The sequence below is a fragment of the Armigeres subalbatus genome, chromosome 3 (genome assembly GCF_024139115.2).
Source record: "Armigeres subalbatus isolate Guangzhou_Male chromosome 3, GZ_Asu_2, whole genome shotgun sequence".
Taxonomy (NCBI): Eukaryota; Metazoa; Arthropoda; class Insecta; order Diptera; family Culicidae; genus Armigeres; species Armigeres subalbatus.
In genome coordinates this window covers 236646798-236664674 of record NC_085141.1, presented here as the reverse complement: position 1 = coordinate 236664674, position 17877 = coordinate 236646798, and the positions used below count along the sequence as shown (strand labels likewise).

Sequence of the window (17877 nt, the reverse complement as noted above, 5' to 3'; positions counted from 1 at the left end):
TATCTTCATACTAAAATAAAACTCCAGGCCTTTTGGCAGCATTGTACGGCTAGAAGTTCTCGGGCCGAGGTGATTTTTTGATCGACCACTGTGACGATTTTCAGGTAGGTGTTTATTTGATGATACCGTTTTGTAAAAGTGAAAAGATTCACTCCGGCTCAGTGGTGTTGCAACGAGGAGCGAAAGTTTGATATCAACATTTTTATTTTCTATTTGGATTGGATCGATTAGGAGTAAAATAAATGGTTGAAGAATATTGAGTATTGTGCGAAATAAATAGGAGACTTTTTAAAAATTATCAATCATAAACCTACGGCTCCCAAACAGTATAAATCATTAGTTTTCTGTGCAGTGAGCCGGGAATCGGGTCCATAGGCCCAAGTAGTGATTTACCCTACTAAGAGTTTGGCGCCTTGAAAATTCGAAAAGAAAAAATGACTTAATAATCTTAATGTAGGACTGATAAATTTAAATTTAAAGTTCAAATTTTAAAATTAAGGTTTCCGATTTAAGATTTTGAATTCAAAATAAAATTTAAAATTTCAAATTTAAATTTAAAATTGTAAGTTAAAATTAAAAATAGAACATTTGAAATTCAAAATTTAAAGAAATTTGAAATTTTTAGGTTTTAAATTTTTAAACAAAAATTTTAAATTTCATGTTTTTAACTTGAAATGTTTCATTTCCAATATCCACTCTTAAAATATAATTTTTAATCAATATTTCTGAGTCATTTGCTTTCTTCACCTTTTATCCAAACCTTCAAGGCGAATCATCCGTATACACCGGACGGAGTCTCCGTTTTCCGCTCATTTTTTTCATTTCAGCATTCCTGAGTGATCTTCGCAACACCGCGAAAAGTAAGTTTTTATATCCGGTGATCCTTTGCCTTGTTGGTAGGCAGTGGCTTTCGATTCTGCAAGTATACCAGGAACAACATTTTTACCATTTAATCTGGCTGGGCGGATAATAAAACGATTTAGTTACATACCTGCGAAAATACATGTTTTGTTTCCTATCGATGACAGATTTTTTGATGGGCCATTGAAGCGAGTCCTGGTTATTCTACCTGAAACTCGAAAAATCAAATGAAGAACAAATTTTCGATCAGCGCTCTGGAGACCATATTTTACCCTTCCGCTGCTGAGAATAAAATTTGTGAATAACTTACCTGCAGAGCCGTTTTTCTCTCTCCGATGAAAATTGATCGATGTGTACTTTAATAATCCCCGTGTTATAGGATCCTAACAGCAACTAGGATGAGCAATTCATTATTAAAATAACAAAAAATGCTCCACCACCGTGTCCTTTTATGGAAGTAGAAAATGAAAACATGGCTGACTGTCAGAAGCCGCTGTTACTGTGACGCGCTCGTCCCATATTTTTTGAGGCAATATTACGTCAATTTCGGTAATATTATATTTTATTGTGCACGTACAGCATTTTGAATGTATTATCATAGGAGAAGATGATGAATTTTAAGTTTTGTTCGTGTAGCTTGATCATGATTTTTATCGACTGAATCTCATGGCGATCGATGTAATAATGCGTTGATGTGATGTGAAAGTACGGTTAATCATTAATTACATCGAATTATTAGGTACGTTTTAGGGAATTCCGTCGCTGCAAATTAATATATTTTTTGCTGTGTATCTGCGAAAAGCACCACCCGTCGTCGACAGTTTCGAGAGAAAACGGCGACGGCGACTGGTATTCGGGCTGCATTTGACACGTGTCGGAGTAATTTTGATGCCTTCGTTTCTTAAAAATAGTTTCAATCTTTTTCGTCCTACCTCCAAACGATTTCAATTTATCCAGCTCGACCGTTATTCTTGTCAGAGTTGTTCTCTTCAGATAAGCACTCGCCTTGATCTCTGATGCGCAAGCATTCAGTTTATTATCAGAAATCTTGAAACGTACAGCGAAGATCTGGAGAGTTTTTGTTTGGCTGCTGTAGATCAACAAACGATCGTCAATTTCAATGTGCCGGAAACTCCCAAAATAAAAATAAATTTTGTTTTGCAAAAAATGAATAACTTTGTTGCCAAAATCGAAGGTGTCTGCAGCATAACTTGATCTCCTTATGATATTTTTGTGCAAGATATCGAAATTGTCTGATCTTTTATCTCTTATACCAATCAAGCCCATATCTCATTTTGCTATTTAATCACAGTTTGATATTATTTAGCTATTTCCGTTTGCTCGGGTATCTGTCAACTGGAGTATTTAAATTCACCATGGTCCAATGCACCGAGTTCATCATTGACGTTTGAGACGGGCGCTGTTTACTTAGAATGAATACTTTTTCATTCATCGAGTTCATGCAAGTGTTCATTTCGGTGCATTGGACCATTAAGCTCAAAACCACGCCGTACCACATCATGTGACGGGAAATGTCATATCGATGTCATGGGACTAACTTGCTAATAACTTTTCTCACAAGTAATTTACAATTATTTTTTCCATATAAACATGTAGCTCTTAAAGGACCCGAAAATTTGTTTTTACAGGTAATTTCTCTAAATACGATATTGGCGGCGTGAGAGCCGAATTAGTATCAAATGACATTAATGTCATGACATTTCGTGACATTTTTTAAATCTCGCTCCCATGGCTTACACTTTGTATTTAGAACGATGATCTGTTCGACAAAGTTCTAGGACCCTTTAAGTACTACATGTTAATCGAACTGTAAATGAATTATGAAAAAAGTTATTAAGAAATTAGTAATAGCAATGCCATGACATTTTTTTGACATTTCTCATAATTAACGGCGCACAAAAGATTAGGGTGAAAATTGAAAAGCCATGTAAGGGCTCTACCTTTGCTTGAAAACAAAGTGTAGTTACCAATTTCCTTACTATAGGAAAAACATTTTGAGTAAACTTTGAAATAAATCAGTTAATTTCAACTATTGTAGCACTATCGTTATAGAAAACTAGTATTCTCTAGGCTAAATTCCAATACTTGTTCCGGCGCCGGTTCCGTCTCGCGTCGGTCTAGGTGGCTTATGTGCAGCGAAGTTATTAAAAACTCATTTTCTACATTTATTATGGTTCAACATTTCGGCCGCGGGCTCAGTCTCCCAGTAGCCGAACAGCAGCGAGGTTCGTTCTCCTTCAGTTGATATCATTGTTCGCCAACGATCACACTTGTTTGCCCGCTTACTTTACGCAATCTCGCGTGGTAGACTGTGGTTTCACTTTTCGATAGTGTACGATAGTTTGTTCTCAAAAGCACGAAACTCGGCCGGCGCAGCTACAAGGTTATATCACGGCAGCTCAGCATGTCAACAGAGACACTGGACCAATAGAAGATATTGTGTGTGGTGTGCATGTTTTGATTGGATATTGAAGAAAAAGGTTGATCTTTTTTTATATTTACGCATGGAAATTTAACGGAAAACGTGCAAATGTCTGTGGCCGTCGATCGTGCATTGGATCAATAAACCGAGCAAGTGAATCGTTATCAAATTATGGTGCTTTCCAAAAAAATCAATTCGAACACCACAGCATTCGAGAAAGATAAATAGGGGAAACACAATGTGCAAGTTTTAATTGCAAACTGTATTTGTATTCGTGTAAACTAATTGTAATTTGGTTACCAATGAGTCCGGTATGGTTCATGGTGAATCAGAAAGATTACATCAGAAAGTTATTAGTGTGAAGTAACAACCCATTGTCTGTAGACGTTCGATTTAGTTGTTCAAACAGAGTGCATTACCCACTGCAGATAAGCGGAGATCACCTATCCTGACCGTCCGGTCGTTGCATGTAAAACGGATTGATAGTGCGAGGGTAAATTTCAATTTGCTCGGAGCTACACATCCAGCAGAAAGCAGTTTGCAGACCACATTAGATAGTGAAACAACGGCAGCCAACATTTAGCGATAAGCCAAAATGGTTTCAACGCGGTTCGAGGTATCGAGCTCACCGGTAATTATGAAATTCCTTCTCCCGTAACTAATTATTTTTTATTGCATTGGCGATCGTAATGAATAGCAACGCTGTAACAGAAGTGTACCCAGAACTTGAGCATTACCGTTGTTATTGGTTACAGTTTGCGTCCTATTTAGGGTAACTGTACCAGTTTTGGACATGTTCCTAATTGGGCCAGTTTCTCACATAACTTCAAAAATAAAACAATTTTCGAGAATTTTATTAGCTTTAACAGGAGATATATTGCTTATGCTTTTTCGCCATTTAAACTGATCTATAGTTTTTGGAAAATATGCATTTTTCAGAGTTGGTTAAATATCGCACTAAGGTGGCCAAAACCGGTAGACTTACCCTAATAGTTTCTAGCATGTTTTTTAATAGGTTGTAAGTTCAAAACTATTACGTTTTTGTACACCCAACCAGCGACTGTTCTGTATAAGAACCTACCTTAACCTGTATAAGAAATGGGCATATGAGAAATTGTTAGATTCTCATACAAAAAATGTAAACTCACAAACAATTATTGTAAGAAAAGCTTGCAAAATTGTAAGGTCTCATACAATATTTATACAAGAATCTAGCATTTTCGTAATGCCCAATTCCAGGGTTGTTACGACTACGCGGATTTCGCGATTTTCGCGGATTTGGCGCGGATTTACATAACGATTTTAGGACTTCGCGCGGATTTGGCGCGGATTTAGTTTAAGGTGAAAATTTAATAAATAAAATGCTAGATCTCAGGATTTTCTGGACGTTTATTTGAAAATTAGTTTTATGATCTATCTAGATGGGCTTTATCTTCGTTAGCAATAGTTATTGAAAACAAAATTTACGTTTGCAGTCAATTACTCACATTATTTTTCGGATGTTTACAAGCTTTTATTGAATGCCATGATTACACACTTATTTTGTTTTTATTTCTTTATTAGAGTGAATTTTTAATATTTGATTAAGTTCATCACTGACGCACTTGAGCATTCATTAAACAAATGTTATGAAGAGAGTGGCTCTACTTGTCATTTTTAATGCATTCTAAAAATGACGCATTCAAAACATGTCTGTTCAAGGACATGAACCCTCATTTTTTATCTCACCAATTTCGTCGTAATTCCAGGATATTTGTCGGTTTCTTATTGATTATTCCTTTCACGATGAATCACATAGCATGATATATCATTTTTCTTCAGGATTTCTCCCATAGTGTAGAACATTTTATATTACTTTCATAGCATTCATCCATAGCCAAAAAGAATATGCAACAATTGAAAACACAAAAATGTTCACCTGTCATAAGACGAGTTTAAACAATCCCATTGAATTCCACCACTTAATTGTATCCTGACAGATACATATTTCGACCTCAACAGTAAGGCCGTCTTCGGTGTCTCGTACTTGACTCGACTTACCTTACTGTTGAGGTCGAAATACGTATCTGTCAGGATACAATTAAGTGGTGGAATTCAATGGGATTGTTTAAACTCGTCTTATGACAGGTGAAAACATTCCACTAAAAAGCTCAAAATAATTTTCTTAACAAAAATGTTCCTTGATGTTATGCAGATGCCTCATTTTAATACCGTTTTGACTTAAATCCCGAACATGACTCATATTCAGAACACTGGCGTTTTAGCGCCCTAACACTATAATTTTCATCTGTTTTCCGAACTGAGCATGAGGATTACAAACGAATTCAAGCTCCTATGGATAAAAATACACGAAAAAAGCCTAAATGGCCTTTTTAAAACGAGTGTTTGGAATATGAGTCACGTTCGGCATTTGAGTCAAAACGGTAAGTGCTTCCGCAGAAATTTGTTCAAATATTAAAAGGTGATCTTCAAAAGATATTCCTGTAAAAACGTGGTAATTTCATGAGTATTTTTTGCAATATTTTCGGATAACTCCGATGATATTTTCACAGGAATACACACAGAAAAATTACGAAGCCTCCTAAGAAATTTTGACAAGGATTCTATGAAGAATTTAATGCAGCATTTAGAATCCGTTAAATTTTTAAAATAATGGGGTGGTTTCTTGAACCGCAGCAATTACTGTAAAAAAGTTTGCAGTAATGTTGTCTTGAATTTACGAAAGAATTCTCGGAATGTTGTTCACCGGCATTCACCAAAGGAAGTCTTCAGAAATTTCCAAACCGATTTCCACAGGAATTCATGAAGGAAACTCCGAATGTATTTCCGGCAGATTTTTTTCCCAGAGTCCCAGAGAAATTTCCGCAAGAAATTACGTTGCGATTTTCTCAAACATTTTGTTAGCGGTAATCACAGGAATATCTCTAGAAAAAACTTACAAATTGCACCTCGAATTTGACAAATTTTACGCAATTTTGACGAATTTTACGCAGCAAGTCACCCACAGTCAATTTCTGTATGAATTTCCAAACCTTTTTCCGCAGGAATTAATGAAGGGATGTCCGCATGTGGTCTCTAAATATTTCCCGCAGGTTGTTTTTGAATAATTTGCTGGAATTTTCAACAAATTATTATATTCAATTTATAACAAAATTCCAGAATTAATTTCCGCATAAGTTATCTGGGGAACTTTTGCAAGAAAACCAGGATGAATTTCGACAGATATTCTCGGGAAATTTCGAAGCTCTACGCAGGTTTATAATTACAACAAAGTTGCAAAGTTGCTTCAGAAGAAATTACCGTTTTCGACAAATTATTTGTGATTTGCCAAGTTCATCTATTCATCAATTATGATCAAATCTTGCCTAAACATTTCTTGTATATCAATGCATCTTTGTGCCGACATCCACTGACAATAATGGAACAAAAAATGTCAAAATCATCATCTCATTGAAAAAGCGCACCGTATTGAAATAGTTTTGGCTGTTTAGTTCTTGTTTACTTCAGTATTTCTAGTAGCGAAAACTTAGATTGTTAAATTAACTGCGATTTTCTTAGTCCTATTTTCAATTTGGTACAAACATGTGCAAAATTGAAGCTTTTAATCATATTTAAAATCAGGAATATTAAAAAACGACCTCGAATAGAAGACGTTTAGCAAATTGTGGTAACCAAAATTGATATTTCACGTATTTGCTTAAAATTTAGTTCTGGGAATTTAGATTAGTTTCTTTAGCGCGGAAATGGCGCGGATTTGATTTCAGTCAGCGCGGATTTGGCGCGGAAAATATTTCAGGATCTCCGTAACAACCCTGCAATTCTTATACAGGTTTTGGTAGGTTCTTATGCAGAAGTTTTAGAAAATCTAACAATCACCGGTGGAGTGTAGCAGTACGGTGCCTGTTTTTTCTCAATCTCTTTACTGTAAATCAAACAAGAGGCATTAGGGTAAAACGAGGTCTGGCAGCTTTGTGCAGTGAACTTGTGAACCAGATTTGCACGATTCCCCAGAGAGTTCTACGATTTGTGTGAATATTTCAGCGCAACCCGTCCATACCGAACCGAGATATTGAATTTATGAATTTATAACAAATTTTTGATAACTTATATGAGCAAAAGTCCACGATGCGGGATGAGCTATATAAAACTGAACAAAGCCTGTTTACGTGATATATGGGCAGCCCCTAATACGTACGAAATGCATAAATTCGAGCGAAGTCTATCGTCATAATAAATGCAGTTCTTAATCACAATTGGATATTTAGGAAAATTAACCCCATCTTGATAAAAGTTCGTTTTGACTTTTGGATACCTGAAGTGTAAATGTACCTGAACAGAATTTCATGAAATCTCTTCAAAAAAATGTTCAAATGTTTCAGCCATTTATAAGGCAGAAGTAACTAAACAATGAATCTACAAAAACAACAATAAGACGCAATGTTTACATCACGCAAAAAATCGTTTGTTCGCAAAAAAAGGGTCTAACTCGACAAAAATGTTTGTTATCTGAGGGCTTACAAACATTGTTGTTGAATTCAACCTATTTTTTGTCAACCGTCTAAGACGAGTTAAGTACTCTCCATTTAATTCCACCAATTATTTTCGATATCTTTGCAGATACGTATTTCGACCACACAGTTGTTGTCGAAATACGTATCTGCAAAGATATCGAAAATAATTGGTGGAATTAAATGGAGAGTACTTAACTCGTCTTAGACTGTTGAATACATTTATATATTTTTCCAATTTTTTGTGTTCATTCAACAATCGTGATTGTTATCGCCAGCGATCAAAATGGTTGTGATTTCAACTATCAATTTTGCTACGTCGATACACCTGTTAGTTGATTTAACAATATGTTTATTTATTTTGACGTTTCTCCCAGTTTTTTTCTTTTTTTTTTGAAAATAATTAAGTGATTTTTTTATTAACTTTTCTTATTTTTACTAACATTACAAAAATGTGGTGATATAAACTTTTACTATATAGGTATTTTACAATTACCTTTCTGAAAAAGTTTGAAGACAACCATATCGAAATGAATGGAAGACATCCTAAATTAACTTCGACAAAGATCGAACAAAAAATGGAATAGTTCCAAGAATAATTTTGAAATTTTAGGAGTACTATGGTGAAATTTGAAATATCCATAAAATAGTGGAGTACAGGGAAGACTTTTATTGTGGAAATATGTTTATTCTGCAGAAACTTTCAAAGAATAATTCCAAAAAGCATGTGGATGAGCATGTATCTTGTATGGCAATTGGCAAGTAAATTGGTTACGCAATGCCCAGGAAAGTTGTCGCCATATTCGGATTGACAATCCTTCGCCATTGTCCGCAAGGCTAATGCTCTAGTAGGGGAAATCGCCAAATGTTGAACGGCTAATTTTTTCGCCTATTGTTGAACGCCCATAAGAAATGCACGTGCGTTCAACAATAGGCGAAAAAATTAGCCGTTCAACATTTGGCGATTTCCCCTATTGGTTATGAATTCTGGAGTCCGTGACATCATAAGGAATGCTTTTGTCATGCATGTCATGGAATGGGAAGGAATATGATTGAATCTATTTATAGCATCTATACTGAATAAGTAGACATTTTTGCCTTTCTCGTATACTAAGTATACGTAAAGGCTATATGATCGCTCCAAAAACAAACTTTTTATAGAAGGCCCGGAGACCCATAGTATATACCGATCGACTCACCTCGACGAATTGAAGTGATGTCTGTGTGTATGTGTTCGCATTCGACGCAGGATACTCTACCAATGTTTCCTATTGAAAATTGGCCAGATCGGACTATGGGCTCGGAAGTTATGGCCAAAATACCACTTATTTTTATAGAAAAATTGAGTAAAAAAAATTCACTCATTTTTCAGGCACTTATCCTTAACCGATTTACACGCAACAAGTTGCATTCGACGCAGAATACTCTACAATTGTTTCCTATTGAAAATTGGCCAGATCGGAGTATGGGCGGGGTAGCCACTACCAAATATATGGTCATCAAGCTCAACCTCAAGCTAAATGTAATTCAAATAACGACCTGCTAGGCAGAGTTGTAGGGAAAGCGTCACAGTAGAAGTCCATCATGCAAAACATTTGAAATTCAGCCTCTGGAATCAGTTATTGACAAACTACTAAATGATCGAACCCAAATTACTAAATGATCGAAAAGATCATTGCCTGTTATAACAGAGTTTTGTTTGCCATAACTTTTTCAAATCAGGTTTGTTATAAATATCGCCTTCGAGAAACTTGTGAAGCGTTTTCAGACTCATTATTTGTTATATAAATTTTGTCTGTATTTATTGTGTAATCATACACAAAATTATGAAAAAAAAACAAGCGGTATTGGAGAACATTATCATACATTATGAGAAAATAATATTTCCCCAATGTCCAATATAGATCTATTTTCAATGAAATGGGACAGAATTCCTCGTCGAAACTTGTTGTCGGCGAACATGTTAAAGATAAGTTCCCGAAAGATGAGTGAGTTTTTTCGTGCACATACATACATGCACACTCATACCCACACACAGACATCACTTTAACTTCTCGAGCATTGTCGTTTGGTATGTGACACAAGGGGTCTCTGGGGTTCTATCATAAAAACAACATTGGAATGAACTTAGAGTATTTTCGACACACCTTAGACCGGTGTTACTCGAGATACAAGAAAAACACCTGTCTGATATGATATACTTTACAGCTTACTCTTTAAAATGATGGGAAAATATGTGATTTATGTCCGCGCTATCCAGAGATATAACCTTTTTAAAAAAAATACTAATTTTTCTAAGTAAAATGTAAATAGCTTTTGATCTGCAACAGATATCAAGCTACTATCACGAAAAATTGCATCTTGATGAGCTCTAAAAGTCGACTGAAGACGACTTTACTGAGAAATTTGAAATAAAAAAGTTGGAACGGAAAAAACTATTTTTTATGGGACTACCCTAAGTTGAAATGTGAAAAACGCTCTAGTTCCGTCAATTTAAGAGCTACAGACGACATTTTTATCAGCAAAATTATTGGAATTAATAGAGCTATAACTTTGAAGAACAATATTTACCTTTATTTTTGTAGATCAAAAAGTTATTTTTCCTATTTCTTGGAAATAAGGACAACCCTAATTTTCATCAACAACCGAAAAACGTCCTTATTATTAGAAACAACTTTGTAGAACAAAGTTTTTTTCTAACTCTGCTATTAAAAGCTCAAAATAACTATTTCCACTTAATTTGGCTTTGTGGACCATTGTGCAGTGGCGATGGGAGTGGGTAGACGTAGAACAAGTGGGACATGCCTTACACATGCACGAATGTTCCTGTGTGGGACAGTCAAGGCATTGTCCTACTCATGATTCTGATGAAAACATATCGTCTGGATAATTATTTTAGTTGCAATCAGGGTTCTATATCGTCGAAGCGATAAAAGGAAAATGATTCTTGCCAAACTTCATTACACTCTAGCTGGTGTTGCTTTCGTGCAGTCGATTCATTCTTTGCTAATGAATTCACTATACGCCACTTCTTGTCTGAGGTGAATCCTCCGGAAATCATTTCAGAATTCATTTTCATCTAAACTCTTTCAATTGAAATGGAATAATACTTCAAATGAAAGCGTGAATGATTCTAGACCTGATTCATCGAAGGTAAGCATATCTTCGTTCAAATGAGATGAAATTTACTTCAAGTGAAGGAGTGATTTCCCTGTGGGACGATGCAAGTTTTTACCCTCCCAACAACGCAAGCGGCAAATTAGCACAATGAAAATAGGAATTGTCACCTGCTAATACGCGTTAATATTATGCTGATTTCAGGCTATTAAAAATGGCATCGTTCTAAAATCGTAGTTTTGATACGAGGCCCGGAGACCCACAGTGTTACATACCAATCGACTCAGCTTGAGGATAGCCTGTATGTATGGTTTTCAAATAGTGTAGACGTACTTCTTCGTGCTTAACAGTTACTGATTTGCTAGCAAAAAAATCGCAATAGTTATTGTTGCAAATTGGAATTTCCAATAAAAATTGTTCGGAATTCTAGATCCAGAGTCTTCTGCGTTTGTAATGTTAACATTTGGGAAATTCCAATGGAAACTCTTATGATTTTCCAAAATAAAAATCTTCGAAATTTCTTTGGGAGACTAATTTTAACTCCAAACATTTTCTTTCCCTGGAAATTAAAGTTCAGATGCATGACAGATTTTAAACAGTGGCGCTACAATAATATCGGCAGCGGTGCACATTTCGTATTCTGAGGGCTGTGCGAAGGAAACAACCCGGTCTTTGCGTCTTTTATTCTCGTGCTAATTGCTGGAAAACACCAAGGGCCTCATACGCTTGTCACTGGCGAACAAAGCTCGTGTACTCTGCATCGAAGCTTAGAACCGGTGTTAGGGCACAATCGATATTGCGAACATTTTTATATTCGGTTAGTTACTGCAAATAAATTCTTTTTCGAGTCCCTATAATCAAGCACGTATCTCAAGCATACCACATCGTTATATTGCTGCATGAATGTGTGTTTAATTTTGATAAAATATCGAAAACAAAAGTGTGCATAAAAATTGCCTCGCCATAACAAAAAGGTGGTAGAGAATTAACACTGTTGTTTACAGTTTAGAACCAAATCCCGATGTCGCACATGTTGGGGTAGGAATTCAGTGATCCGCCTTCTCCCCCTGGAAAACACCGAAGCCACTCGATTAAGTTTTGTTTTGGTCTGTTTATTTCATTCTACCTGTCACACGAAAAGTTCATTCCGCGTACCAGTGTTGCCGATAAAAATTAATCTATATAATGGATATAATGCCTGATATATGCTATATATAAAGGTTCCCCCAAACACACGCGATGCGACAGTCACGACGCGGTTCTATCGCTTGGCGACAGCGATTCTGTCGTCTTTAATATGGAAGCGATACAACATTGCCTTAGGTCTGGGGGAGCCTTAATGCTGATATAATGGTGATAAAAACTCAATTAAATTACACTATTGATCATTATAACCTATTTCTTGTTGGCATTCCATCCCCAATGGGATATTAACACCTGGCAACTATTTATTAGGATTCCAACTCATGGTACTATTATATTTTAAGTAATATGATTTGAATAGAAAATGAAAATCAGCAGTAACAAAATTCGAATTTAACTTCTTTCTTTGCGAGCTCCGCAATTGGGCGACTCGAACCCACGACCCTACTGAGAACATTGTAAATTGATGTCCAAGCCGGGTGGTTTAATACCCGCAACATAGGCAATTAACTTTTATTGAACTGAATATTTTGTTGTTTTCTCCGAGTTGTGTGAAATGCATGTTCTATACAGTTCCTCAAACAAATGATTATTTTTTTTGTTAAAGGGTGATTTGTATCCAATACACTGCGCGGCTGTTGTAATATTTCCAAATGCGCATTTGCACAAAATTATGAGTAAATTTTGATGTATAATATACACAGATAAAAATATGTTGGGATTTAAAATGTATTTTTATGCACATATTTGGAGCATGCAAATAAACGCAATATTCAATCGATCTTACTGATCTTCCAAAGCGAAATAAATTTAAAATGTGCTTGGTTGTAAAACTCAGTCAAATTTAATTGAATATCAAATGTTATTTAGTTTGTTGGGATGAGCTACAATTTTTCATGTTGTTGAATTTTCGAAACAATTTGCTGTGTCAGGGCCGGATTTAGCCGGAAGGGGCCCCGGGGCCGACGGTATGTGGAGGCCCCAAAATGTACAAAAAAGGTTGGTTTTGGTACATAAGATTTGTGGGGGCCCGGGGCCACGGCCCCCCCATACATCCGGCCCTGTAGTATATATTATACCTACATTTTTGCAATAATACCACGCAAATATAATCAATATAGTCCACATATTATTATTGCTAACATAGTCCAAACTGAATTATTGCTTTTTTATTTGAAAATAAATTGTATTTCTTCTTCGCGTGGAGAATAATTATGTGTGCGCTTGTAAATATTATTGATAAAATCTATCGATTTTTGTCAGTAATAATGTGTGGATTTTTAGTAGTGTAGGAAACGCTGCAATCTCACCTCTCCATTACTGGCAGTAAAAAGTAAATAATTGAAATGTGTCGATTCCACTCAGATACATTAAATCTTGTCTTATACTAAGGACACACCTGTGGTACTTGTACCATTGTACAAGAGGACAAGAAAATTATTCCAAGAATATCTTTGATAAAGACAATAATTGGTATGGTACTCATTTCAAGATACTTGCACCATGGTACTTATACCATCAGTGTGTCATTGGTATTACGTGGCAAAATGTCATACAAAAAATCCATTGACCAAACCGGAAATCAATTTCATCACCATTGTAATGCCGTTTATTTACCAATGAAAAAAAAACCGCGTATAGGTACATGTTATAGGTATATTTCTTGCATATGGCAGCACTGATCAGCAACAAAAATGAATAAACTTGAAAGCGGAATATTCCGTAATAGCCTATAATAAAAACGATGGTATATATGTTTCAGGGAATCAATTTTTCTTGGATGCGCATGCGAAATAAGCAACAAAAGAAAACCAACGACAAAGCTTTGCTTTTGTCTGAGATAATAATGACACGATCCGAAAAAAAAATTGTCTGCAACAAAAAAAGACAATTTTGTTGCTAACTTTTCATCCCGATAGCAGCAAATTTCGATTTTATGCTATCATAGTGTCAGCTTTTATGAGAATATTCGAGAATCTGACTATGATTTAAAAATTAGCATCGTATTCTAGGAAATATCAGAGCATGCAAGGCAAACAATTTTTGTCATATTGTGTTTGGCTTCTGATAAAGGCTTGTTGCGAGGTGCGTTTGTCAGTAACAAACTCTATTTACGACAAAGAATATATTGTTAGGCGTTGCTCAAATATTGATTACCTGATATGTTTCCATTTCGTTTATCAAATAAGACATCTTCACATTTCCACTACTATGATAGAATTATCATTCGACAGAATTAATTTTAAGCAATTAGAAAATAAATAGAATATGAAAAAAAAATATTAACTAAAACGTGAATCTTTGTGAATCGAGCCGTTCCAGTATGTTCCGCTCTATTTGTACAGACATTGAACATAGAATCAACACGAATTGAACTGCTGTCCTTCAAGTCAATATGTTAGTGAATTCAAAAATGAACACAATTGAAAGGCAACCTTTTTCAAATGAACTTGCACGAAGATGGATTTTCTAATATTGAAAGGAAAATGACTATGAAGATGAAAGGACGTGCTTCAATTGAAAGGGATGAATACTGAATTCATTTTCGACTGACGAATTTCAATTGAAAATGAAATTGTCTGGCCCTGGTTGCAATACTATCTAGTAGGTCTGATTACTAACTCTACAAAAATATTAACAAATTAAGCAGATTAACGTTTTATTTATTTAAATGAATTATTAGAAGTCTACGAAAAAAGGTTTGTAGAAATCAGAAATCACAAACATCATTAAACCAGTATTAAATCTGGTCCGCGAGGGGTTCTGAAGTCCCCAAAGTATTAATTGACAATTATACGATTATCTGGCAGTGGATCGCCACTATTCATATAAATGTCTGAGAGTTTCTGAAGTAAAGAGGACAAGAGTTCAAATGAATAAATATAAAAATCTTTATGTTTATCTACATGTTGCTTGAAACAAAGCTTACAACAATAATTTAGAAATATAGTTTCAAAATAAAATCTAGCTTATACCGTGCACGCACCATACTTTGCGCAGTTAAGGAAATGCAAAATTGAATCAGCTTGTACAACTTACAGAAAGTAGATATCTGCCTGAAATAGTTTCTATGCTGTAGTATTATTATCATATGATTGTTTGAGAACTAAATTTGGTACAAAAAATTGAAATAAATAGTAAATTGAACTTCAAAGCAGAACCCTTATTATATGCCTAACTTTGCGCACATAACTTGAAAAATTTCTAACACGAAGCCAGCGTATATCATACAATTTTTCATCCAAATTATATTTTTTCAACTAAAACTACTATTACAAGTCATGTTCATTCCGTTTGTAGGGATATATAAGCATAATTGAGAATATGGGGATCCCCGCCATTATTTTCTTACGATTCGACATACTTAGTATGTTTTCACGTCTGTTGGTGTATGTACATCCTCATTTATGTACATTGACCACAGCCAACAAAAGTTCTTTTTTGCGCAAACCCTTTTCCGACGAGGTATATCATAAATATTGAAAATATCGAAGAAATACGACTTGTGCGCAAAATTAGGTACACTGTATTGAAAACAAGTTCCGAACATTGCGCATAATATATTTTAACGAAAAATGTAAATAACAAACCAAATTCTCATGAGATGGCTTCAACAATATTATAATTATTGGATCCATGTGTAATCAGTTCTCATCGAATGTAAAAGTTTACAAAAAATACAGTTTTTCGGGTCGACCGTCACTTATCATGTGTGCTTAGAACACGCCATTTTGGTCATTTTCACTGTTTTCAGTACAAATTTCGAATGATAAAATGAAAAATGTGTCATTTAACAGCGGCAAAATGCATGCACTGTTATAATAACATGTATATTGTACTGACAAGTTGTACTTATAATTCGAAATTTAATTTAAGCGCATTCTATAACAAAAATAACCGCAAAATGCGCAAAGTTAGGTGCGTGCACGGTAATTGACCAGAGTTTCTCCTTCTTTATTTCACGGGCAGTTCTATAACCTATCTAAAGACAGTGTGCAGCATCCACCGGGTGACTAATATGTGGGTTATTTTTTCTCTAGTTGCGAGGCAATGAAGTTGATGAGTCGTGCACTTCTGTCATGTCGCTGGATTGTGTGAAGTACATTAATGTCGCGTAAAAACTCTTAACGCACAAAACCGCTTAAAAAACGACTTCTTCGAAAATCAGACAAGATTTTTGCGGTTTCTATGTGCCCTTTTGTTAAACCGCGTAAAAATAGTGAAAAATCCGCGTAAATCCTAATAAATAATTTTTGCTCGGGTGCCTCATTCTAACACAATAGTGGATTTTATGCTCCAGATGTTGATGGGCAACTTTGTGCACACATTCTACGAACATTCATTTTTATTTTTTCACGCATGCTGCGATGCAGCAAAACTAAATCAACAAAAACGGGCAATGGGTAATGTTTTCAACATAACCGCGAGTAAACGTAGGACTTGTATAAACGTAACGTATTTACATTTAACTTCTAATTTTTGGATCTATGGAGTTTGATTATAGTATTGATATTGGAAACGACAACTTCCATGCTGTGTAGAATTATTAGCAATTTGTTTATTCAAAACTTCTGGAATAAAAGTAATAATTAAATACATAATTAGAATCGCTTTGTTTCTAGCTGTTAAGCCCTTATTTACTCAAGCAAATGTGGGGCATTTATAGATTTCTTATTGATGATAGTATTCGAAGTTTAAAAATTTTACACCCAACCAGCGGATGGCAGATTTTAATAAAATTCTGCATAAGAACCTTACAGAAACTGTATCATAATTTGGCATACACAATTTCGGAAGATTTTAATACAATTTTTGTATTGAAATAATACAGATTTGTATTATTTCAATACAATATTTGTATAAAAAGCGTACATAATTGTATATGCCAAGATTTTATACAATGATTGCCAAATTTGTTTTTTGGGTGTATTTATAAAATTTTCAAACTTGGGTAAAATGTACTATTTTGAGTAATGAAAGTAATTATTATTTTACTCAAATTTTTATTTTCATCAGTGCAGTTGATTTTTTTTTGCTGGGGAATCCGAACTGTTATAGTATATCCATGTTTTAATGTACGTTTCGTTTAGTGTAAAGCACAACTTAACATATGGTTAATCATATGCCATGACTCGTACCCTTCCCGGGATCATGTGGATTATGAAACCAAACACCAGGATGAGCAGACCAAATCTCTCTAATTTTATTCTTCTTCATCCACCACTACTGCCCTCGCTACCTCAGCCACCATCGGCCTCTAGACGTGAACTCCGAGTGATGCGATGGGCGATTGCATCCATCGCAACCAACACCACTGCATCCGACCATCATCAAGCACAGAATGACAAAAAAATGCGCCCACTTCTTTCATGCATATTCGCAGACCCACCGGCAGTTCTACCGCTGGTGACTGCATGCTGTCGCTGTGTAGGTAAACGGCGAACGAACGAACGAAACATGCGGAAGCAAAAAGCACGTCAGTACGCGCTGCTGTCACAAATTGTAATGACTCGCACACGACAGTCGCTGCTTCTTTCATACACAAAGAAAATCTTCCGGTAGACCATAAGGCCCGTAACATACCGCATTTTGATGTCCGTGTAAGGAATGCACGGGATTGGCTACATATGAAATTTTTACTGGCTCTGACAAGAATTAAAATTTTCAATAGCTTATCATTAATAATCTTAAGTATCAATGAAATAGGCAAAATGGTGGAGAGAGTCCGAGTGGATTGATATATAAATCTTAAAAATCCATCGAATGATAAAGGCGCTAGTAACGTTCGAAATCTTCCCTTCCAGC

The 17877-nt window shown here is 35.3% G+C and overlaps 1 protein-coding gene and 1 long non-coding RNA gene across 7 annotated transcripts in view; one reads left to right on the top strand and one right to left on the bottom strand.

Moving 5' to 3' along the window:
• Positions 1-739: 739 nt before the first annotated feature.
• On the bottom strand, positions 740-1324 carry LOC134221061 (uncharacterized). The gene is made up of 3 exons (XR_009982185.1): positions 1172-1324; positions 992-1069; positions 740-916 (listed from the first exon to the last, which is right to left on the bottom strand). It is a non-coding gene; the product is annotated as an uncharacterized LOC134221061 (long non-coding RNA).
• A 1707-nt stretch (positions 1325-3031) lies between these two features.
• Positions 3032-17877, top strand: part of LOC134221059 (peptide transporter family 1-like) — a 93731-nt gene continuing 78885 nt past the window's right edge. The window contains exons 1-2 of one of the 6 annotated variants that reach the window (XM_062700243.1): positions 3032-3107; positions 3513-3935. In XM_062700243.1, the coding sequence (XP_062556227.1) occupies positions 3900-3935 (36 nt within the window). In that variant the 5' untranslated portion in view covers positions 3032-3107; positions 3513-3899. Of the gene's footprint in view, positions 3936-17877 lie in introns of all 6 variants that reach the window. The other 5 variants (XM_062700241.1, XM_062700239.1, XM_062700240.1 and 2 more) reach the window with 5 other exon arrangements.